The sequence below is a fragment of the Palaemon carinicauda genome, unplaced genomic scaffold (genome assembly GCF_036898095.1).
Source record: "Palaemon carinicauda isolate YSFRI2023 unplaced genomic scaffold, ASM3689809v2 scaffold74, whole genome shotgun sequence".
In the NCBI taxonomy this organism is placed as follows: domain Eukaryota; kingdom Metazoa; phylum Arthropoda; class Malacostraca; order Decapoda; family Palaemonidae; genus Palaemon; species Palaemon carinicauda.
The window spans coordinates 123,034-147,016 of record NW_027172027.1 but is presented as its reverse complement, the minus strand read 5'-3'; the positions used below and the strand labels follow the sequence as shown (position 1 = coordinate 147,016).

General features: G+C 37.5%; 1 protein-coding gene and 1 long non-coding RNA gene across 2 annotated transcripts in view; both read left to right on the top strand.

Moving 5' to 3' along the window:
• LOC137637436 (uncharacterized) overlaps window positions 1-16,101 on the top strand; it is a 31,583-nt gene extending 15,482 nt beyond the window's left edge. The window contains exon 3 of the mRNA XM_068369634.1: window positions 16,039-16,101. Within this exon, the coding sequence (XP_068225735.1) occupies window positions 16,039-16,101 (63 nt within the window). The remainder of the gene's footprint in view (window positions 1-16,038) is intronic.
• LOC137637435 (uncharacterized) overlaps window positions 1-23,983 on the top strand; it is a 175,304-nt gene that overhangs the window by 83,264 nt on the left and 68,057 nt on the right. The window contains exon 3 of the long non-coding RNA XR_011043627.1: window positions 16,580-16,648. This is a non-coding gene — a long non-coding RNA (uncharacterized lncRNA). The remainder of the gene's footprint in view (window positions 1-16,579; window positions 16,649-23,983) is intronic.

Here is a 23,983-nt window from a genome sequence, read left to right as displayed (position 1 = left end):
CTAGTTGATTTTTATTTGTTTCTTGTTTGGTGCTATTCATTCTTAGGATAATTGAACTTGCAGGTGGTGTTGGAGAGCGTGGTCTATAAGGAAATGGAGTAAGAATGTACTCTTCATTTTATTGTTCTTTCCTTCGTCTTTCTTTGAGGTGTCTACTGCTGCTCCTGCTAGAGATACGAGGGTGGGGTTAAATGATGAGGAAATGCTATAATTCTTTAAAGTATTCGTGTAGATGGCAGAACAGAGGGTAGAACCAGAAGGATAATTTTTGTCACCATAGTTTGTACTTAAACTTAGCAATTCCTTCATCGCATTTCATATTTCCTTTCGAAATTCCTATGTATATAAACCCCCCCCCCCCCCCCTCTCTCTCTCTCTCTCTCTCTCTCTCTCTCTCTCTCTCTCCAATTGTCTGGTCTTCCTCGTGTTTGCTGTGACTGTCGCTATTTCGTGTGTGGTAAATTAAGTGTTGGGTTTCCATAATGAAATGGTGAGAAGTTCGAGTTTTTTAATTGTTATTATATATATATATATATATATATATGTATGTATAATCATGGTATATTATTCTTGTGTTAGCTTTTTGCATAAAAGTATCTCGCATTTTATAGCAAAAAAAGTATATATTTTAGCTTTACGTATAGTTTTAACCCATAAGAAGATGAAAGGCAATCAAAGTATTGGTAGTATAGACACACACCTGATTTCAACTGCGTAAAAACTGTTTCGTGATAAATTCATTTTCTATCTATGAATTAAATGAGGGAGATTTCAGGCTTGATCATTTGCGGTCAAAGGTACTTTCAGTGACCATTGATTTCTTATATACTTTTATTGACTTGGGGGGGAAGGGCTTGTATATCGTGATGGTAAGCAAAGCAGTACTAGTCATGGCCATCCATACTAGGCTTGGTTTGCTGTGAGCGATCTTCACTATCACCATCCATTTTGGACAGTCCTTTAATGAAGGGCCAAACCCCAGATGTGAGTAAGGACAAGTCATGAGGCCTATGTCCTGCAGTGGAGTAGAAGTGGGTTGACATAGAGTTCTCGTGACATGCATTAGTCATACGGTTATTACCTCCGCCAACGAGAGAGAGAGAGAGAGAAGAGAGAGAGAGAGAGAGAGAGAGAGAGAGAGAGAGAGAGAGTCCATACTATTAATGGTTTTGTTACGTCAGTTGGATTCGTTAGATATTGTTTGAACCCACTATTAAACTTTAGCGGAGTTGGTAGAGACGGAGAAATGTCCCTTCCACTTGTTTCTTTTTATGTTCTTTCTGTGCCAATCCACACCCCTAACTTACTTAGTCAGGTCAATCCATCGTCTTCTCTTCCTTTCCCTCTGTTTCTCTTACAATATCTAGGAGACATTCTTGTATTCTTAATGTCCATCTATTGTCTGTCATTCTCATTATATGTCGTGCCCATGTCCATTTCATTTTCTTGCGTTAGAAATATCTTCTACTTTACCTTGCCTCGTCTCCATGTTGGTCTCTTTCTGTCTCTTAGTGTTATTCCCATCATTATTCTTTCCATAGCTCTTTGAGTGTAACTATCATATGTTCTAAAGCCTTTAGTAAGGATGCAAATTTCTGGTACACGAGGTTAACATCAGATATTAAACGTTTTTAATCAAATCATTTATTGTTACTTTACAAGTTGATATTACATTTTCAATTTCAGTAGACCATTACTGCAAGTAGAGTAACTATGTGTTTGGTTAGGCCTAATCTAATTGTTATGCACATCTAATGCTACTATGATATAATTCTCTTGCGTTCGAGATATATATACAGTATATGTAGTGTATTTATGCATGTATGTATGTATGTGTATGTATGTAGTTTTGGTAATGTTTTTATAATGTTTTAGATGAATAATTGTAACCCACTAAAGCAATTATAACGAAATATATCGAATTATTCTTTTCGAAATATTTTTACTTCCGCTAACGAAGTTGGAAGGAGGTTATGGTTTCGCCCCTATTCGTGTGTTTGCTTGTTTGTGAACAACTTCCTATCCACAATTTAACTCATAGAGTAGTGAAACTTTCACGGATTAATTGTCATGTTGATACGTGGAACTGATTCAGTTTAGGAAGTCTTAGGTCAAAGGTCAAGGGCGAGCAAAATGTCGACCGAAATAAGCTGCCGTGGTGGAGATCTGCACTCTGAGTGCTTATTTAGTTTAATATGATTTTTACCTAAATATAACTACAGTGTAATGACGTATCTAGATGGTTATTTTAGCAATTCAGGAACATGAAGACACTCTCTCTCTCTCTCTCTCTCTCTCTCTCTCTCTCTCTCTCTCTCTCTCTCTCTCTCCATCTCTCTCTCTCTCTCTCTCTCAAAGGGCCTAGATTAGATTTGTCAGTCGCTCAATCTTCAGCTTTTAAATCAATACTTATCCAATCATCATCATCTATTGACGCTTCATAGTCCTCAGCCATGTAGGCCTGGATCTTCCAACTCTTATAGTGCCTTGTGGAGTCCAGTTTAAACGTTTGGTGAACTAATCTCTTGGGGGAGTGCGAAGAGCATGCCCACACCATCTCCATCTACCCCTCACCATGAACTCATCCACATATGGCACTCGAGTAATCTCTCTTATAGTTTCATTTCCAATCCTGTCCTGCCATTCAACTCCCCATATTCTTGTGAGGGCTTTGTTCTCGAATAAAAATAACTTAGATAATGTTTTGTTGTCATACCATGACTAGTGTCGTTAGAGTAACACCGATCTCACCAAACTGATATAGCCTAACTTTTATAAGTAATTGTAGTGCGATTTGATTTCCAAGTTTAACTTAACCTAGTCATTGTCTGATTTGCTTTTTTCAATCTTTTAAACTCGAATTCTTAAAGGACCCTGTATTGGAGATCAGAATCCTAAATACTTAAATGATTCTACCTCAATAATCCTTTCTCCTTCTAATATTTCATCTTCCATTGCATATTCTATTATCATCATCTCTGTCTTTCTTCTGTTTATCATCGTGAGCCCAACCTAATATGTGTATATAATATATATATATATATATATATATATATATATATATATATATATATATATATAATATATATGTGTGTGTGTGTGTGTGTGTGTGTGTGTATATATATAGTGTGTGTGTGTTTGTTTAATTAGTTTAGTCGGTAAAACATTATTCAAATATTAAGCATCAAATGTCTACTATTTGATTCCCTCTACCATATTTTTTAACTACGTTACTCATCAGGTAGTTATATTGATAGGGGAGAGAGAGAGAGAGAGAGAGAGAGAGAGAGGGAGAGGAGAGAGAGAGAGAGAGAGAGTTTGGTGTATCTCCCGATGAGAGGGAACAAGGTAAACTTCTCAGCCGTAGCTAAATTCAAAACTTCAAATATCTGACCAGAAGTGTAACACTGCATTCTTCCCTTGCTTTTCTCTCTCCTCATTTCTATTCGCTGTTATTGTAAAAGCTGCAATACTTAGAAAAAGGAAAAATAATTGTTAATTCAGTTTTTATTGGCTGGGTTAGTCTTAATTCTCTTGGTCGAAACATATACGTATTCTACTGCTCGGTAGCCCGAGTGTGAACAGTGATATCAGTTTTGGTCACTTTGGAGTTGGGGAAGACTTGAATACATAAAAGACTGTTTTACTAACGTGACTAATTTCCATCTAAATATATTTTTGATAAGGTTGGTCTTGTCTTCCTGAAAGTAGTCTCTTATTGGTACACTTTAGCTCAAGGCATTCTGCCTTTCTAATTATTATTATTATTATTATTATTATTATTAGCTAAGCTACAACCCTAGTTGGAAAAGCAGGATGCTATAAGCCCAGTGGTTCCAACAGGGAAAATACCCCAGTGAGGAAAGGATAAAAGGTAAAATAAAATATTTTAAGAACAGTAACAACATTAAAATAAACATCTATATAAACTTTATCAAAAGAGGAAGAGAAATTTGATAGAATATAGTGTGCTCTAGTGTACCCTCAAGCAAGAGAATTCTAACCCAAGACAGTGGAAGACCATGGTACAGAGGTCATGGCACTACCCAAGACTAGAGAATAAAGGTTTGATTTTGGAGTGTCCTTCTAGAAGAGCTAAAGAGTCTCTTCTACCATTAACCAGGAGGGAAGTGGCTACTGAACAATTACAGTGCAGTAGGTAACCCCTTGACAAAGAAGAATTGTTTGGTAATCTCAGTGTTGTCAGGTGTATGAGGGCAGAGGAGAATATGTAAAGAATATGCCAGACTATTCAGTGTATGTGTAGGCAAAGGGAAAATGAACCATAACCAGAGAGAAGGGTCCAATGTAGTACTGTGTGGCCAGTTTTGTACTCTAGAAGTTTTATTCCAGCTGTGACCAAGGTGTGGAATGAACTTCCCAATTGGGTAGTTGAATCGGTAGAACTTCAAAAGTTCAAACTTGCAGGTTGCAGCAAATATTTTTATGTTGAACAGGCTGACATAAGTCTCATTGTAGTTTATATATGAAAGATCTGTTTGAATGTTGTTACAGTTCTTGAAATATTTTATTTTAATTGTTCGTTACTTCTCATACAGTTCATTTCCTTTCCTCACAGGTCTATGTTTTCCCTGTTGGAGCCCTTGGGCTTATAGCATCCTGCTTTTGTAACTAAGGTTGTAGCTTAGCTAATAATAATAATAATAATGCTAATAATAATAATAGTAATAATAATTGTTCATTACTTCTCATACAGTTTATTTCCTTATTTCCTTTCCTCAAAGGTTTATGTTTTCCCTGTTGGAGCCCTTGGGCTTATAGCATCCTGCTTTTCCAACTAGGGTTGTAGCTTAGCTAATAATAATAATAATAATAATAATAATAGTAATAATAATTGTTCATTACTTCTCATACAGTTTATTTCCTTATTTCCTTTCCTCAAAGGTTTATGTTTTCCCTGTTGGAGCCCTTGGGCTTATAGCATCCTGCTTTTCCAACTAGGGTTGTAGCTTAGCTAATAATGATAATAATAATAATAATTATTATTGTTCATTACTTCTCATACAGTTTATTTCCTAATTTCCTTTACTCACAGGTATATGTTTTCCCTGTGGGAGCCAGTGGGCTTATAGCATCCTACATTTCCCAATAGGGTTGTAGCTTAGATAATAATAATAATAATAATAATAATAATAATAATAATAATAATTGTTAAATTCCTTTACTCACAGGTATATGTTTTCCCTGTGGGAGCCAGTGGGCTTATAGCATCCTACATTTCCCAATAGGGTTGTAGCTTAGCTAATAATAATAATAATAATAATAATAATAATAATAATAATTGTTAAATTCCTTTACTCACAGGTATATGTTTTCCCTGTGGGAGCCAGTGGGCTTATAGCATCCTACATTTCCCAGTAGGGTTGTAGCTTAGCTAATAATAATAATAATGGCAGATTTTATTTTCTTTTACTGTTGCAATGGAGTGAGTCATAACTTGTGTTTAAGAGTTGTCTTGATTTAGATTTTAGTACATCCTATTTTGAATAGTTATTTAATCGTAGTCAACTAGTAATTTGGTACATTAAAATACGTATGTTTACATTAGACTCATAAGCATTTATATAATCTCAGAATAGAGTATGCGAGTTTCTGAAGTTATAACATGTGCCTTAATTTCCTATTTGAAGTTGGCCAGTTCAAAGAACGTGTTCCGTTCATGTCTTCTTCGTCTGGGCCGTGAATGTTACAGTATGACGCAATAGTCTTAACTCGTACATGTGCGTAGTTAATCTCACAACCTTCCTTTACCAGTGTTGGCTGATGATCAGAAATTTCTGGATATCTTTTGAAATTTCCAACTATTGTCAGAATTTACGAAATCAAGACAGAATCTTTTGAAATTTGTAATGATTTGTCAGTCATTTCCTAAAATTTTATAAATATATACAGAAATCTGGGAAACAAATATAAATCATAAACTTTTAAACTGTTCAAAAGGTACCCATATTGACAGTCACTTTCGCCATGTTCACTCGTATTTGAACTTCTGTGTTCAAAGTTTGGTTGGCGTGTCGCCTGATTAACTATATTACGGTAAGATTCTGTCCTTCTGCTGTGATTTCATACATAACTACACTTGATTGAATCTGTCATTCACCATTTAGAAGAAATATTGAATCATTTGTTGAAATCAGGCCAAAGAAACTAATTTGTGTGTAGGGCTAAGGGTAGCCCATTTTTGTGTTTTAGTGAAGACCACGTTTACATATATATATATATATATATATATATATACATATATATATACATATATATATATATATATATATATATATATATATATATATATATATATATATATATATTAAGCTAATATTATTAAAGTTACGTTTACTTTTTGTATTCAGTCAAATAAATTACAATTCATTTAATATGTCAAAGGAAATTGCCAATAATTTACATATTTTTTTTTTGTAGTATGTTATTAATATCGTAGTTTTTTCTACTTTAAAAATTCTAATTTGATGCATAGGCCTAAGTATTATTGAATTTTTGTCTGTCTTTGGTGTTTGGCCAGTTATTATGACCACGGTGGCCAGCTGGTGGTTTGGTGATGGTGGGAGACTTGTCTGATCGCTCAGAGTAAGCCAGCCTAGTATGTGAGGCCCTGACTAGTACAGGTATGTTGGTGTTTGGCCAGTTGTTATGACCACAGTGGCCAGCTGGTGGTTTGGTGATGGTGGGAGACTTGTCTTGATCGCTCAGAGTAAGCCAACCTAGTGTGTGAGGCCCTGACTAGTACATCTATGTTGATGTTGGTGTTTGTCCAGTTATTATGACCACGGTGGCCAGCTGCTGGTTTGGTGATGGTGGGAGACTTGTCTGATCGCCCAGAGTAAGCCAACATAGTATGTGATGCCCTGACTAGTACAGGTATGCTGATCTTGGTGTTATACAAACCCTTTTACCTCTTTAAAGTATCCCCACATATGGAGAGCTCTTATTATTATTATTATTATTATTATTAGCTAAGCTACAATCCTAGTTGGAAAAGCAGGATGCTTTAAGCCCAAGGGCTCCAATAGGGGGAAGTAGCCCAGTGAGGAAATAGGGAAATATATAAACAATAAGAGTAAGAAATAAATATTTTAAGAACAGTACCATCATCAACACAGATATGTCGTCTATAAACTACAAAGAGACTTATGCTTTTGCTTTTTCTTTATCGTTTATAATTTATGTTGTCTTACTGGCTAAAAGCTACACTTCTATCGCGCACTGATGACCTTAAGCCTTTTGTAAGTCTCTCTCTCTCTCTCTCTCTCTCTCTCTCTCTCTCTCTCTCTCTCTCTCTCTTTCTCTCATAGTTTAGACATATATTTGATGTATTTGTTGGTTTACGTCTCTAAATTAACATAGTAAGTGATCACCTTAATGTAGAAATGTATAAATTACCATTTAACAGGAATGGGGGGAACTCGAAATAGCTAATATATTTATATAAATAAAAAAAAAAATCTTTGTCTGAACTAAGACCCCATCATAAACAGCTAAGACCTTGATAAAATCTCTCCTGATCCTAAGAAATTGAACCTCCTTAAGCTGTTGCTCTTTGCAGCAGATTGCAATGAGTTGTTGCGAGTGAAAGGGGTTAATGGATTCATTGTAACCCGGTCCAAAGGGTTACTTTACTCTTTAACTTTAAGGACTGCTTTCCTGATCCTATCCCGCAGGGGAACCCTACTCGCTGCAGGATCTGCAAAATCAGTGTTAGCGTCCTTGCCTGGCTATTGCCAGAATATGGTCCGAGTCCTGCTCAAACTTGTTAGTTCCTTTGGTCGCTACAACCTCACTAATCTTGAGCCAAGGATATGGTTAGTCTCAGGGCATTGTTCTGTTTGATAGGGCAGTGTCACTGTTCCTTTGGTTGCTGTAACCTCACCATTCTTGTGATATAAGGGGGGGAGGGGGGGAGTTAGAGAGCCTGTAGGTTTTTTCTGGTGAGTCATCTATAGCCATTGCCTGGCCCTCCTTGGTCTTAGCTTGGGTGGAGAGGCACCTTGGGTGTTAATCAAAGGTAATATGGTCAGTCTCTTGGGCATTGTTCTGCTTGATGGGGGCAGTGTGTCTGTTCCTTTGGTTGCTGTAACCTCACCATTCTTGTGAGCTAAGGAAGGGGAGGGGGGGGGGGAAAGTTAGAGAGCCTGTAGGTCTTATCTGGTGAGTCATCTATAGCCATTGCCTGGCCCTCCTTGGTCCTACCTTGGGTGGAGAGGCACCTTGGGTGCTAATCAAAGGTAATATGGTCAGTCTCTTGGGCATTGTTCTGCTTGATGGGGCAGTGTCACTGTTCCTTTGGTTGCTGTAACCTCACCATTCTTGTGAGCTAAGGAAGGGGAGGGGGGGGGAAGTTAGAGAGCCTGTAGGTCTTATCTGGTGAGTCATATATAGCCATTGCCTGGCCCTCCTTGGTCCTAGCTCGGGTGGAGAGGCACCTTGGGTGTTAATCAAAGGTAATATGGTCAGTCTCTTGGGCATTGTTCTGCTTGATACGGCAGTGTCACTGTTCCTTTGGTTGCTGTAACCTCACCATTCTTGTGAGCTAAGGAAGGGGAGGGGGGGGGGAGTTAGAGAGCCTGTAGGTCTTATCTGGTGAGTCATCTATAGCCATTGCCTGGCCCTGCTTGGTCCTACCTTGGGTGGAGAGGTGCCTTGGGTGTTAATCAAAGGTAATATTGTCATTCTCTTGGGCATTGTTCTGCTTGATAGGGCAGTGTCACTGTTCCTTTGGTTGCTGTAACCTCACCATTCTTGTGAGCTAAGGAAGGGGAGGGGGGGGGGGGAAGTTAGAGAGCCTGTAGGTCTTATCTGCTGAGTCATCTATAACCATTGCCTGGCCCTCCTTGGTCCTACCTTGGGTGGAGAGGTGCCTTGGGTGTTAATCAAAGGTAATATTGTCATTCTCTTGGGCATTGTTCTGCTTGATGGGGCAGTGTCACTATTCCTTTGGTTGCTGTAACCTCACCATTCTTGTGAGCTAAGGAAGGGGAGAGGGGGGGACGTTAGAGAGCCTGTAGGTCTTATCTGGTGAGTCATCTATAGCCATTGCCTGGCCCTGCTTGGTCCTTCCTTGGGTAGAGAGGGTCTTGGGTGTTGATCACAAGTAATATGGTCAATTTCTTGGGCATTGTTCTGCTTGATGGGGCAGTGTCACTGTTCCTTTGGTTGCTGTAACCTCATCATTCTTTTGAGCTAAGGATGGGGATGGTGGTGGTGGGGGGGGGGGGGGGTTTGAGAGCCTGTAGGTGTATCTGTTGAGTCATCAGTAGCCATTGCCTGGCCCTTTTGTGGTCCTACCTTGAGCGCTGATCATATGTAATATGGTCACTCTCTAGGGTATTGTCCTGCTTGATAGGACAGTGTCTCTGTCCCTTGCCTCTGCCTTTCTTGATAGTATTTAGACCTTTAGGTATTTTGCATATCACATTGCTTAGCTGGTGGTTATTGTCAAATGCAAATTATCGAATCTCTTAAAGAACAAAAAAGTCTTCAAGTTCTTCATGAACGAAGTATCTCTCATTAATCAACTCGTAAGCTCTGAAATTTCCCCCACACACTTTAACATCAATCTTGAATTTGCAATATATTTGTGACAAGATTTGTTTATTAAAGTATTTACAAGGCACGGACTAATAATAAACACCAAATGTTTATTTAGTGTTTTTTTTATTGCACGAAGTGTGAAGAGGAGGGTGTAAGAAATAACAATCTCATGTTGACATAAAGAAAAAAATAAATCCAGTTGGAAATTATATAAACCCTTTTTAATCTCTCTCTCTCTCTCTCTCTCTCTCTCTCTCTCTCTCTCTCTCTCTCTCTCTCTCTCTCTCTCTCTCTCTCTCTCTCTCTCTCTCTCTCTCGTGATTTTTTGTTTTGAATGGGAATACCTTAATATGGTGAAACGGATTGTGTATCTCATACTAAGTTGGTTTGCTGTTAGCGATCAGACAAAAACATTCCACCATTACCCAAACTATTATACATTTCCTCATATCCATATGACAATAATAATTGTAATTTTATAATAGCTGTATCTGCTTGATCAAAACTTTTAAGTGATTTTACTTTTTCTTATTCTCTTACAATATTAAGGTGTATTGAAAATATCTGCCTTAGTCTGGTTATTCGATCTGTGTTGTGGATATAACTTGAGAAACCATTCTTCGTCTCCATATGACAATCAGCTGTTTAGCACGTACCCACCTCGTTGCCACATGTACATGATATCGTATGGTAAGTGAAGGTTTAGTGAATGATATTAAGGAAAAGTGGCAACAGGCACATGCCATATGTACGATAATATTTGACTGTAGCCCCGGAAGGAAGTCAGCATTTACGTTATATAAGCGGTAAGGCTAAACATTCCTTGTAATTATATCTTCGTCCCTATCTATAACTTTACCATATCATCAAATATGCTTTTTTATAGAGGCGGAAATGAGTCAATTCCGGTTAAATACCGCAAATTGTTCTGTTTGCTCCAGTTAATGGCGGTATCTGGCAACCCTAATGAATCGGGGAAGGGGAGGAGGGTGTGGTGGTATGACAAGTCACGGGTTTCGACGTCTACCTTCGTTAATATGACAACGAAATATCATCATTAGTTTGATTAAATGTATTTAATTACATTTCTAAATCAATTTTATCAGTTTAGTTATCCGTACAGGTAGGCCTAATAGACTTATTGTTCATTATTTACGCCAATATCAACCGAACCAACTTACGTTCGTTCTGGCGATCTACTCGGCATTTCAAAGGAATATTTTAGCTTAAATAAATATATTTTCTTTATTGTTTCCATTCTAAAATCAGTATATCAACAGCAGAAATTAATTTGAGTAGTCATAGTTACAAATCTTTCATCATGCACGTATTTTCTTGGCCGAATAACTATCCTAACCTAACATAACCAATGGGGGTAACACCGAATGGTAGGCCAAGACACTCATTGTAACATAGTAGTTTTTAATTATCAGGAAAAACGTTTAATGGTTACTAAATATGTCATGTGCTTTATTCCCAAAAAGAGTTGGAAAACTTCCCAGATTATTTAAGTAAGGTTAGGGCCATACCAGGTCTCTCTCTCTCTCTCTCTCTCTCTCTCTCTCTCTCTCTCTCTCTCTCTCTCTCTCTCTCTCTCTCTCGTTTATGTATGTATGTATATATATATATATATATATATATATATATATATATATATATATATATATATAAGCTATATAGATAGGTATATTGTATGTGTATATATGCAGTACATATACTGTATACTGTGTGGGAATTTTGTATTTTATATATATATATATATATATATATATATATATATATATATATATATATATATATATATATATATATATATATATATATATATATATGTATGTATATATATAATTTTTGTTGTTGTATATGTTTACAGTACGTATGTGTGTTTGTAATAGAACTGCAAACTAAATAAAAAGCAGAAGGTATTGTCAGAATTTGTGGAAAAAGGGGCAGAGGAGGATCTATACCTTATACAGGTTCAGGCAGAGAGAATACTATACAGGATCTAAATGTTTAAAGGCCACTCGTGAATGGCAGAGGCAAAGGATAGTGACATTGCATGTCTATGCAGGCATCCCCCTGTGCCGGTGTGTTAATTGTGGCCTCCGGTGCAATGAAAGGCAAATGCTCTGAAGGGGAAGAAGTGCTCTAGGCCTTTGTTGGGGATGTGCTAGGGACCCCAAGTGTTCTTTGCTTCCCTGAGGAAGCTGAACAGATTGCTTTTGTGACTCTGCTTTGTTATTGACGGACTAACTTGGGTTTTTCTGTTAGGCCCTCTATGACTGCTTTGAGGGGTTTGGATGGCAAGTCTGCCTCTCCCCCAGTAACCCCTGTGTAGCAGATGTGGAGATTGTGGTGGTACCCATGGTTTTAAGATATTCAGGGCCTGATAAGTCTGGTTAGGTAAAGGTAAAAGTAAGTCCTAAGTTGAAATGTTTGACTCCCAGTCCCTGGTGTGACCCTAATCACTTTTCAAGTACCAGCCCTCCCCTCTCCTCCCCGTGTCCATTTCCTTAACCTTGTGCCAGGGGTTACAGGTCTATATCCTCCCCCAGTGTGCCTTCCCCCTTCCCCATGTTCAGTGCACCCTAGTTTTGTGGTTCTTGCCGGAGCAATCCATGTAATTTTCAATCATGATTATTGACAATGCTGGTGGTAGTATCTGCAAAACATAATGGTAGTTAAGAACTGACACTAGAGTAAATATGATTAATGATAGATTAATTTGACTTGATATTAGACAATGGTATACATAGGTCATGAGTAAGTATACATAAAGATAGGTTATAATTTTGATGTTATCCTTTGAATCATTAAGAGGATATAAAACATTGGTTTGCAGGCCTGAAATATATACTGTACTGCGCATGGATAACCGTACTCACGTGATATACACGCTCCAGTCATAAAATATGGAGAGCTGGATATATCTATTAATGGATTTGGTATGATCCCTGATACCGTAATACTAATTTTACATAGTTCACTATACCTGCCTAATGATTTACGTGGGCAGTAGGTGAGAGATGAGCAAGAGTGAAGCTTGGCTTGGACTTCATAACTTCATCTCCCCCAAAGCTTTTAATAGCAGTTACGAGCTTAGTTACCCCATTGACCCAGTCATTGCACACGTGCCAACATGGTTTCCTGGTTATGCAATAAGTGCGTGAGGCAGATGGTGGGCAGGGTAATGTAAGAATCCCATTGCACCCAGGTGACAAATCACTGGCTAAGGGTAGTACCAACGCATGGACCTCTATGGGGGTAGCTTCATTGGCATTTGGTTGGTTGATGGCACGCTCAAGGGTGATGTTTTACCTGTGAGGGGATAATTAGAGGTGCGTTAACTAAAGTCCTTTGTGTAAGGGTGGGCCCAGTTATGATACTGTAATGTTAATTAATAGAGGGATGAAGGCACGGAGGTTTCTTCGGTTCTGCGTAGTTATCCTACCAGAGCCATCAATCCTGATGTAGTACTTGTCACAAAAAATCTTGACCAGTAGTTTGTGGCCTTGTCACCACTATCAAATTATTACAGCCATGGTCCCATCTCAACCACCCCACACGTCTTTGACTAGAATAGAGTGAAGAGTATCGTCAGCCGCACATGGCGCCCAGCAGTGGGATTTCTATGGTAACCAACCATGGTGCAATAGAGCCCAGTTCCTTTTATTATTTTCTAGTCGTAGAAAACGGAACTAGAAATATAACCCTTTTTAAATAACTCGGGTTTGTTTAGCTAGGAAAAATACAAATTGTTTTTGAAATATGTAGTTTTGTATTAGTGTATTTAACTTCCATTAACCTTTCTTTCAATAATACTGTATTTTGCAGTTGTTTTTATGTAAATACAAACCTTCATAATTTGTTGGTTTACTCTTGATTTATTTAGTCATGACCAAAATTAAAAAGTTGTGGGATTCTGGTAAGATTGTATAGTAACCAACTATCCAACCCACACTGGAGAGGAGCGGCTGAGTTGGTGACAGAGCTTTACTTATATCCTGGCTGTCTGTGTGGTCAGACGTGTTTACTGTGCTTTATACTGTTGTTGTGCTGTGCTTTATGCTGTTTTATTTTTCTCTGTGCGAGTGATCCATCCTTTTTGGAGTTTTCAGAGATGCCTGTATCTAAAAATAAGTCGTGCTTTTTGAAGTACTGATGGGATTGATATTGCATTGCTTATGGGATACAGTGAACCCGAAATCACACACAGTGGTACTCTATCCTCTGGCTTTGGCTGTTGTCCACCCAGATCATGAAACAGTGCAGGTATTCTTAGTTTCAGATTTTGACAATCTTAATAGATCCCTATCTCTTATGAGGGTGCTCAGTCAGGGAGGCCAGGTTTTTTTTCCGGATATTGTCAAAGGGGGGGGGGGGGGGAATTTTTAAGATTTACAGGTACTATCTCTGGTAATAATGTTGAAAATCTCACCAAAGACGCCACCTTGAACACTTATTCGAGTGGTAGCAGGTAAACCTCTCTTTCCAGTCGCAGAATCAGCGTTGCTGGAGGGGTTCTATTATTCGCCATTATGAGCTCGATTGATTGATTATGAGCTATCTGGCATCCTGACAATACGAGCTTGAATCGAGTCTGGCACTTCCAGTATGGAAAAGCCTCAAACTAAAATTTACTTAGAGAGAAAATAATTAGTTCTTCTAAGAAAACCTCTTCCCTTTTATTTATCAGATGAATTATGGACATTCCATGTGCTGGCCTCTCCTCATTTCAAATTACAGACTAGTTCCCTCTGTCCAGAGATGGGTGCACATTTTGGGCCGTAGATACATAAAGAATAATAAAAATCACCACGCATGCCTTCCTAGCGCATGCTAACTGAACACACCACCATTCACATGCATAAACAGTGTAAAGCGCCAAAAGAATGCATCGCCATGACCACGTGGGAGACGAGTAGACAACATGCCACCGTTTCACTCTTTAAGTTGTGCAGATTGGGAGGCCAGATAAACACTTATGCCTGCTAAACAGAGTAAATTAGCAATGACATCTATGTCCTGTTTTGCCACAGAAAACATTATTTTCCTCGTTTTAGGAGCTGTGGCCTTGGGGACTTTATGATGAAAAGGTGGCCGATGCATATCCACTTTTTCTTGTGTAGATATTGGTACTCTATAAAAATCAGCCCTCTCAGAGGAGGAGGTCAGGCTCTCATTATTATTCACTCCCTGGGTGTAAGAATTCCTTATGGGATATACCTGACAGATCGTATCCCCAGAGGTTTTGAGGTCGGTGGAGACAAAACCTTCCCTGCCTCCTCCAACTTATTTTGACTGCTGGTCCTTCAGGGCTCACCACAATCCTTTTCAGGTTTTTTCTCCTCAATTGTCAGATACAGTGTTACCTCTTGATATGAAAATTTCATGAGGCTAAACGAGATGCGAAGATTTTTCCGACTCTTGTTGCGAAAAAAATTTTCCTGATACAAAACGAGGTACAGTACGATTTTCGCCTGAGACTAATTTTAAAATCTGCACACCGCCAAACTGTAAGCTCGCCACCATTCTCCCATGCTCTCATTGGTTCTCTCTCTACTCTGATGCTAGTTACTGCCATATGATCAGCACCCATCCCATCATGCATCTACACATAGTTACTGTACTGTACTGTATCGTGTAGCATTGAAGAAACATTTATGTAGGTAAGGGACCTTTCTCATACGTCATTTAATTCTTAAAATAAGTTTGTAACATATTACAATTGATATAACTGTTACTCCGATCATGTAATCCTTCACTTGGGACTGACTTCTAGGCCTTGGTTATCTTGAGAAGTATTTTTCGTTATCTGGGTTAAGGGTTAAACAGACAAATGCCTGTTACAGGGGACTTTCTCTCACCTCAGGAAGACTCCCCATATAAAAAGTGAGGGTTTGTATTTCCATAGGAACTAACCATAAATCTTCAAGATTTTTCCTACCTATACAACCCAGGTCATTGATTTAATTCGCCTCCTTCCCCTGCAAGTCTTATTTCTCTTCCTCTTGTTATTTGAAATTTTTATAGTTTTTATGTGAAGGATCTAATTTAATGGTGTTACTGTTCTTGAGATATTTCATTTTGTTGGTTTATTCTTCTCTTGTAGATTGTTTATATCCTGGTTTCATCTCCTCACCGGTCCGTTCTTCCCCGTTAGAGCCCTAGGGTTTATAGCATCCTGCTTTTCCACCTAAGGTTATAGCCTAGCTTGTAATTATAATAGTAGTAATAAGTGAAGCTATGTTGTTCACTCGGTCGCTCCTCTCCAGCTTTGATGGGATAGTTGGTAACCATACAGTGTTAACCAGAATCCTTCAATGTTTTAATTCAGGTCGTAACTAAATAAATCGGGTGTAAACCCATATAGAGGATTCAGGTTAGTTTAATTAACATTACCAGTTAATTATTTGCAATTTACTTATGGCTGAAAGTTATAAGACTACTAATTTGTTTTCATTTTTTCAGATTGAATGGAGAAAGAGGGAGAAAGATAGAGAATGCTGCGAGAGTGTTTCGAGGCTGACATAAAATCAGTCTCTATTTATATACAGTATTTATTAATGTTGTTATCAATTGAATATTTTCCCTGTTGGAACAATCAGGCTTATAGTATCCTGATTTTCCAACTAGGTTTGTAGCTTAGTAATAATAATAATAATAATAATATCATCATCCATATATATATGTATATGTGTATGATGATGATGATAATAATAATAATAATAATAATAATAATAATAATAATAATAATAATAATGATAATATTAACAATAATTATGGTAATGATAGAAATAATAATAATAATAATAATACCCTCCATAAATATTTTGATTCTCTCTCTCTCTCTCTCTCTCTCTCTCTCTCTCTCTCTCTCTCTCTCTCTCTCTCTCTCTCTCTCTCTCTCTCTCTCTCTCTCTCTCTCTCTCTCATATTTGTTTTTGTATTTAATGGCCAAATCTAGCTTAGCTAAATGTATAAAAATGCTCATTTATTTACTTTTTTCCAGATTTGTCATAGCTGCCAAAAAACTCAAGAAGATGAAATAATGAAAGACGAAAATACCTGAAAGCTTCAGGTAAGTCAACTAAATTTGTTCAGTTCTCTCCAGGCTTTTCCTTTCCTCCTCCTGTTAACACCAGGTTCAATGGACCTCTATTTCTACACATCTCTGTATTTAATAGACACCAACATTAATCTCAAAAGCTTCTAATGCATCTCCCACCGACTTAATTAGGTGATATAATCTTTCTCTTTCCTTACGGTATACTTCTTTCTTTAGCTTATTGTGGAAACCTTTTGTGAGAGCATTTCTTGCAGGGCATTTTTACATCCATCTCTTATTTATCATTACTTCTCCATTTCTGATTTCCCTCAATCATTTCGCTAAGCAAAATATCATCTCCTTTCCCTCTACTTGGTTGATGGCCTTCCCCCTCCTATTGGAGCTATCACTGTTAGCTGTAAGCAGTACCATAGGGTCTTTGCAGTGCCTTATTGGCACATCCCTTGCATTAGTAACCTCGCCTCTCTTTACACATTCTCAATCTACCAACGGCACTCCTTTCCACACCTTGGTACTCACTCGATATCTTCATTCAAATAAAGTTCCCCACAAGTATTACCATTCATTGTTAATTTCGTCATATTCAGCTCTTGGATGTACAAAATATTTTTCTAATTCTTTTCCTCGACCACACACAAATTATCCTCCTCCATCATCAGCCTTGCAAATATGATATTGTCCCCTTACTTTGTTTGTAAATTTAGTAGTGGTATATTGAAAATGCCTATCATATTCACTTCACCTATACATGCCTTGAATTCAAGTACATTCCTTAACTCATGTGCATACCTAACCAGTATCAATCCTATCAACTCATTCGATACCAATTCACATCAATTTCACACATGCATCACATTCACTCCAAACACACACAGGAGGATTCACCTAGGGGAACTGTTACTAATCGTCTCAAATATCCTATGTTACCTAGTCACTCCCTCTTACATACATCTGTAACATGCCCATCTGCACCACATTCAGTAAATTTGGCACATGCTCTTTGCGTGATACCTATCCTAACCACCATTACCACAATTCACACGTAAGATTACACCAACGTCCACTTTTTATATACTTCGTTTACTACACCGATAATATTTGACCGCACTCCTCCTCCTCTTTCACTAGCTTATAAGGTGTTTTTTTCACCACACCTGAAACATGCATATAATGCTAATCTACAATAATTCTTCTTTGTTCTACTTTCCAGGATTCATAACACTTCTTAAGGCTACGTCTACTTGACCTTCCTTAACACTAGAACTTTCCTCCCCTTGTATCAATCTCTCCCTCCTGACATTGCCATATCCTGGTCCTGGTGGTGTATTTCTATGTCTTTTACTCACTATTCAAGATGTACTCAGTGTTAGGCCAGTAAAAGAACACCTGGACTCACCTCTAATTGCAACAGAAATAAAACCAGTGTTATTTGTTGAACAAAGGCTCCTTATAACATACTTACACCCAAGAATAGTCAGATTGGAACATAGTGAAGTAACAGAAGGAAAAATTCTCTATTTTGCCATATTTTAACTTTGTGCTTCTTCAAGTCATCATAACTTCTTGACTAATCAAGACAATCCAAAACGAAGAACTCTTTTACTTATACTTGTTTAATCTTTCAAGTAAAAGTGTTAATACAGAGCTATAAAACAACATGTTTGAACCTCGTTGGTGCTAGGAAGAAATGTCAGAGGGAGCGTTGGGAAGGATAGGGGTGGGGGGAGGTTAGTCGTAGTAGAAGGCAGTAGTCGGATGTAGAACGGCACCTCGTAGTTCCGGGTGATGTTGAAGAAGGAGAGGTCTAACTGGTGAGAGACCTATGGTCGTGGTTCTAACGTGCCCCAGTTACTATACCGACACTCTATTAGAGTGAGAAAGCTGGGTATATTCCTAGCATTCCATGCATCTTTTTTCTCTGGTATATTTAGCAGTATTTATGCCTCAGAAATGATGCTATAAGGAGCATTTCACAGAGAGAGACAGGTCGAGCCCAGAAAATGGGTTAACTCCTACTCCTCCCCCCCACACTTTCTGTATATACATACTTCCATAATAAAGTTGTTTATTACAGAGTAAAATAAAACTCCTAATCCCAAGTGCTTTCTTTCACCATGTCTGCTCAGTCATACTTAATGTCATCACAAACCTAAATAATAGTACTGTCAATACAGGAGTTGAGTCAAATAGTTTTTTCTTCATGCCATATTTTTTATTTGTTCCACAGAACAAACGTTAGTCCTTATATGAGAATGATATTCTGTAGCAAAGAGTAAGAACTATCACTGCTTGAAGAACAATGTCGGTTGAGCTGTTTAGTTTTACTCATGAAAAAAAGAATATTCTCGCATTCTCTGTGACAATCACTCGGTTTCACGACAATACTGAATTCACATTAAAGAATTACTTTTGCTATGCCCTCACAACCTTTATCACCCAGTGTGGTTAGTGCTTCCTCTGTCAGGTTCGTATTACAAAATTTGTTATCTACCATGATGACCCTGACAAGAAATGGTTGAATATTAGTATAGGCCTAAAGAAAGTCTTTATAGGGAAATATTCACCTAGTAACAAATGTCATACATACTGCACAGACATCCTAGCCTTAGAATCCCATACCTGGACATGCCATATCATACACAGTTCCTATACCAGTTGCATAGCACAAATAATGCTAGTTAAGGGTTGCCTGGAAAACTTAGCTTAGAACACCAAATATGTCTTGAGAACTTCATGTGAAGTGTTGCTGTACGTTGTTCGTCTGGTCGTGAAATCCTAAAAGTTCAACCCTTAAAAAAAGATTTTGTTCCACCGAAAAGATTTTGTTGAACTTTTCGTATACTGAACAAACTGCAAAAATTTGGTTTTCTGTTGCAATTAGTGGTGAGTTAAGGGGAAATATGTCTGCTGTGTTTCATGTTCAGTGCCTGTTTTTATATCTCTCTGATTTCATTCTCTCAAGTGACTTTATATTCTTGTGCTGTTTGTTTCCTCTTCAGTTATATTGGTCGTGTGGCTTCTCTCTAACACTTGTACATACACCCTTCTACCTTGCTTCCAAAAGGCCATCATTTTATTTCCTAATGATCCCTGTAGACTTCTGCCATCTTATATTATCTTTCTCCTCTTTTAGATATGCTTCAGTGTTCATATTCATACCTCTTAGACCTAGATCATTTTCCTTATAAATTACTGTGACTTCTTTGTTTCCTGTAAGAAATTCGTACTGTTTTCAGTTTCATTTTCTACCCTTTTCATTGATTTATTCCAGCCTTTATCTATATCTTTTATACTGTAGTCTTATAAGCCCTTTGACTCCTTTGTTTCAATTCCCAAGAGGAAATCCCATTTACTTTGGGCTCCATATCCTGTTCTGCTATAACATCAACTCCTTGTATTATGATTTTGTCCTTTCTTTTTCACATTCATTTTTCAGTTCTTGAGTCTTTATTTTTTTTTTGTAGCTTACAATCACTCATTCCATAATACTCTATTTGAATTGTAACTCTGGTCTCACTTGTAATTCCAGTTCCTACCTTTAAGCTTACATAGTTTTTCATAAACACCTGGTACATATTTAATATACTGTTGGTTGCTAATGTCAGCTGCTCACTGGTTAATTTTGGGTAGTTTTTTCTTTATGTATTGTATTGCAATTGATTTTCTTACTATATTTTTCACATTTTTGTATACCTATATTCCCATTTTCATTCTTTCTAGGAGACGGGTGTTGATACCATTCTTTTGAGTCTCTCTCCTAACCATCCTCTCCTCTAAAAGAACTTAAATTTTTCTTGACCGGAAAAACACTTGTCTCTACTTTCTAATTAATCCTTTTACATTTTTGTCCAGCAATCTGGATTTCTTCTCTCTCCTGTCAGCCAAAACTAATTTATCGAAAGCATTAGTCACATTCTTTTGGACATTTCTGGGTTACTATGTACCAAAATCTAACATACTTCTACTTATACTTTATTCACAGTTTTACTTAGAATACTAACCTAAGGCTGGAACTATCCCTCTATTTTTGCAATAAATCTATGCCGGCAAATACTTGCATATGCTCCATTGAAAACTGTGTTTTACCCTGTCAAAACTAGAAAAAGCCATGATATTTACCATACCTAACCTTTATTAACCCTTTTACCCCCAGGCTCTTTGGAAATTTCCAACCCTTAACCCCCAAGGGGTTATTTTTTCCCCAGCACATTTTGCAGTATATTTTTTTTAAGTTGCTCTAACAGCCTTAATTTTTGTCATAGAGAGGTCAGGTTGGTCTCATTCTCTTTGAAAATGCCTGAATTTTCTAAAAAAATTATCAAAAATATGAAAAAAAAAATATAGCATTTTTTTGCAAGGACGTACCGGTACGTCCATGGGGGTAAAGGGATGAGTTTTTTTAAACGTACCAGTACGTCCTTTGGTGGTAAAAGGGTTAATTTCACCAATCCTCTTTTCCGTAAACATACCACTAAATGTCTTGCTTATCCACAAACAAAAACCACCTCACATTTGAATATAAATATACCATGGGAAGACACTAACACTTTGGACTGAAACAACCATAACATATAACACAATACTATATTTTCATCTTACAGTAATATCGTAGGGTTGTTTACTTCCCTTATAGAAAGTCTCATTCCATTGGTGAATGAGGATATTTCACAATATTGTTTCCCTCCTGATAGTTTCATTCAACTGGCCAATACTATACACAACAGTCACCCAAACAAATCGTAATATTTTCTTCGCCAAAAAAAAAAACTGTCATTTTCATTTCAACTCGCCTTCCTATTCATACCTTCGGTTTTACTTATAACAGTTGATAAATACTTATCATCCTCACTATTACTGTAATTAGACTTCTTCCATCCTAACTCTGTTAAACACTTTGACAATCTTTCTATCTTACAGTCTACAGCTTTTCAATTACCAGGACACCACCAGGTCTGGTGTTTAAAAACAATTGGGTAGTGGAAGGGAAGATATATAGGGCACCATCCTTTTCATTCACAGTACTTACAAAAGAAGACAGAATTGTGAGAGGTAGTAGGTGGGCGGGGGCACTAGCCAACAAGTTGAGATACTACCGCTAGAGTGTAATGGGGTCCTATGACCGGCCAGACAGTACTATACTGGGTCCTTCTCTCTGGTTACAATTTACTTTCCCTTTACCTACACATACACCGAATAATGTGGCCTATTCATTACAGATTCTCCTCTGTCCTCACACCTGCCAACACTTAAGATTACCAAACAATTCTTCTTCCCCCAAGGGGTTAACTACTGGACTGTAATTTTGCAGTGGCTACTTTCCTCTTGGTAAGGGTAGAAGTGACTTTTAGCTATGGTAAGCAGCTCTTCTAGGAGAAGGGCACTCCAAAATCAAATCATTTTGCTCTAGTCTTGGGCAGTGCCATAGTCTCTGTACCATACTCTTCCACTGTCTTGGGTTAGAATTCTCTTGGTTGAGAGTATACTTGGGCACACTATTTCATTTACTTTCTCTTCCTCTTGTTTTGTTTTTATAGTTTATATTATATAGGAAATATTTATTTTCATGTTGTCGCTGTTCTTAAAATATTTCATTCTTCCTTGTTTCCTTTCCTCACTGGGCTAGTTTCCCTGTTGGGGCCCCTGGGCTTTTAGTATCCCGCTTTTCCATCTAGGGTTGTAGCTTAGCAAGTATTAATGATAATAATAATAACAGGCCAAAGGGAGTCAAAGATACGTAAAATTTAAACCTTGCAAAACATTAAAAACTACGACTGATACAATCCTTGCTAGATTTGCCTCACATTGTCATCCCATAATTCTGTCTTAATATTCACACTCGTCACTCATATAGCTTTGCATAACACCCATTTATGCTCTGATACAGTACATGCACTTTTAATTAAGTCTTTTATACGCTCTTATACTGTCAAGTTCGTCTTTGTCACAACCTGGGCTTTCATTTAGTTCCCTCTGATCCTCCATCCTAAGCTCAACTTGAAATTCATCCGTCTCTCCACCTTCATCATGTATTCCAAATCCACTCAAGTCACTTGTTATCTCAATCGAATCACTAAATTTTTCTATATTCAGACACTTCACTTACCCTTTGTATACTTGCTTTTTCTTTCATGATGTCAATCAACACCTCATCAGAAGTCTTGCTATCTCGCAGGAAACATACAAATGCTGTAAGTGTAACACTCTTGCTGTACATCACTCGTTCATTCTAATTTGTTCTCTTAACCCAATTTCCACACATCCCATTCACACAGTAAAACTCGCATTATCTTCCTATGCAGCCTAGACTATTACACGTTTCACATTTATTTAATGTCTTGGTTTCATACACTTGTTAATATGATGCCCTTTCTCTCCACAACCATAATAGGCACTTAGTGACCTCATATATTTATTTTACCTGTGACCCATTCTATAACATCTAAAACCCCTCCTACCTAGAGACACTCCTCTCCTGCTTCCTTTCCAACTTGCACACTACTTCCATTCATTATATTTACCCTATTTTCAAAGTCATGCTCTCAACAGTATTTCAAACACCTCATCCCATTTCAATCTTCCGTTTGTCTGTCTTATTTTCCTCTTTGTTTTATTTGTACTTAAGAGCTCGCACACACTCATGTGCAGTGGCACAGAACCTCACCAATGCCTTATATTAAATTATATTCTGATCCCCAAACTTCTTCCTTGTTATAATCTCCAGCCTATGGTCATACGTCTCCACTGTCATGTTTTACCCATCTTCGCTTCTTCAAACTCATTGTTGTTTCTATACTGTACACCAGCTTTTATTTTTCTCTCTGATTACTCTCAATCATGATTGTCCCATGAAGAATATTCAAATTTCCTTAAAAAAAAAGAAAAATGCTCTTTTCATGTGTTCAAAACTGTATTTTCTCCCTCTTCTCTCTACAAAAATTTTCCTACACAGAAAATCTCAACAGTTATCTCTCACTCCATTCAACTTATGTTTTGCTCTCTGGCACTTCCCTAATCAAGACGCATTCACTATCACTCATGGTTGTATATAGACTTTTTCATTTTACTTAGTACTTCAGCATCACCTTGGTCTTCTTAGCACTTTTCTTTTTTTGTACTCTCATTTTCTCCTTTCCTGCACCTTCTACTCCCCATCTTTTCATCCTTCCAGACATTCTTCCATTGTCTCTGCTATTTTCAGATGACCTTGCATTTTAATGTCTATTCCTTTCATCGGCTTCCTAAGTTCTCCATTTTCTTTCCTCAGCCATTCATTCTCACATTATTTCCTTTACAGTTCTCTCCAAGTCTTCAATTGTTCTTCCATACTGTTCTATTTACTTTACACTT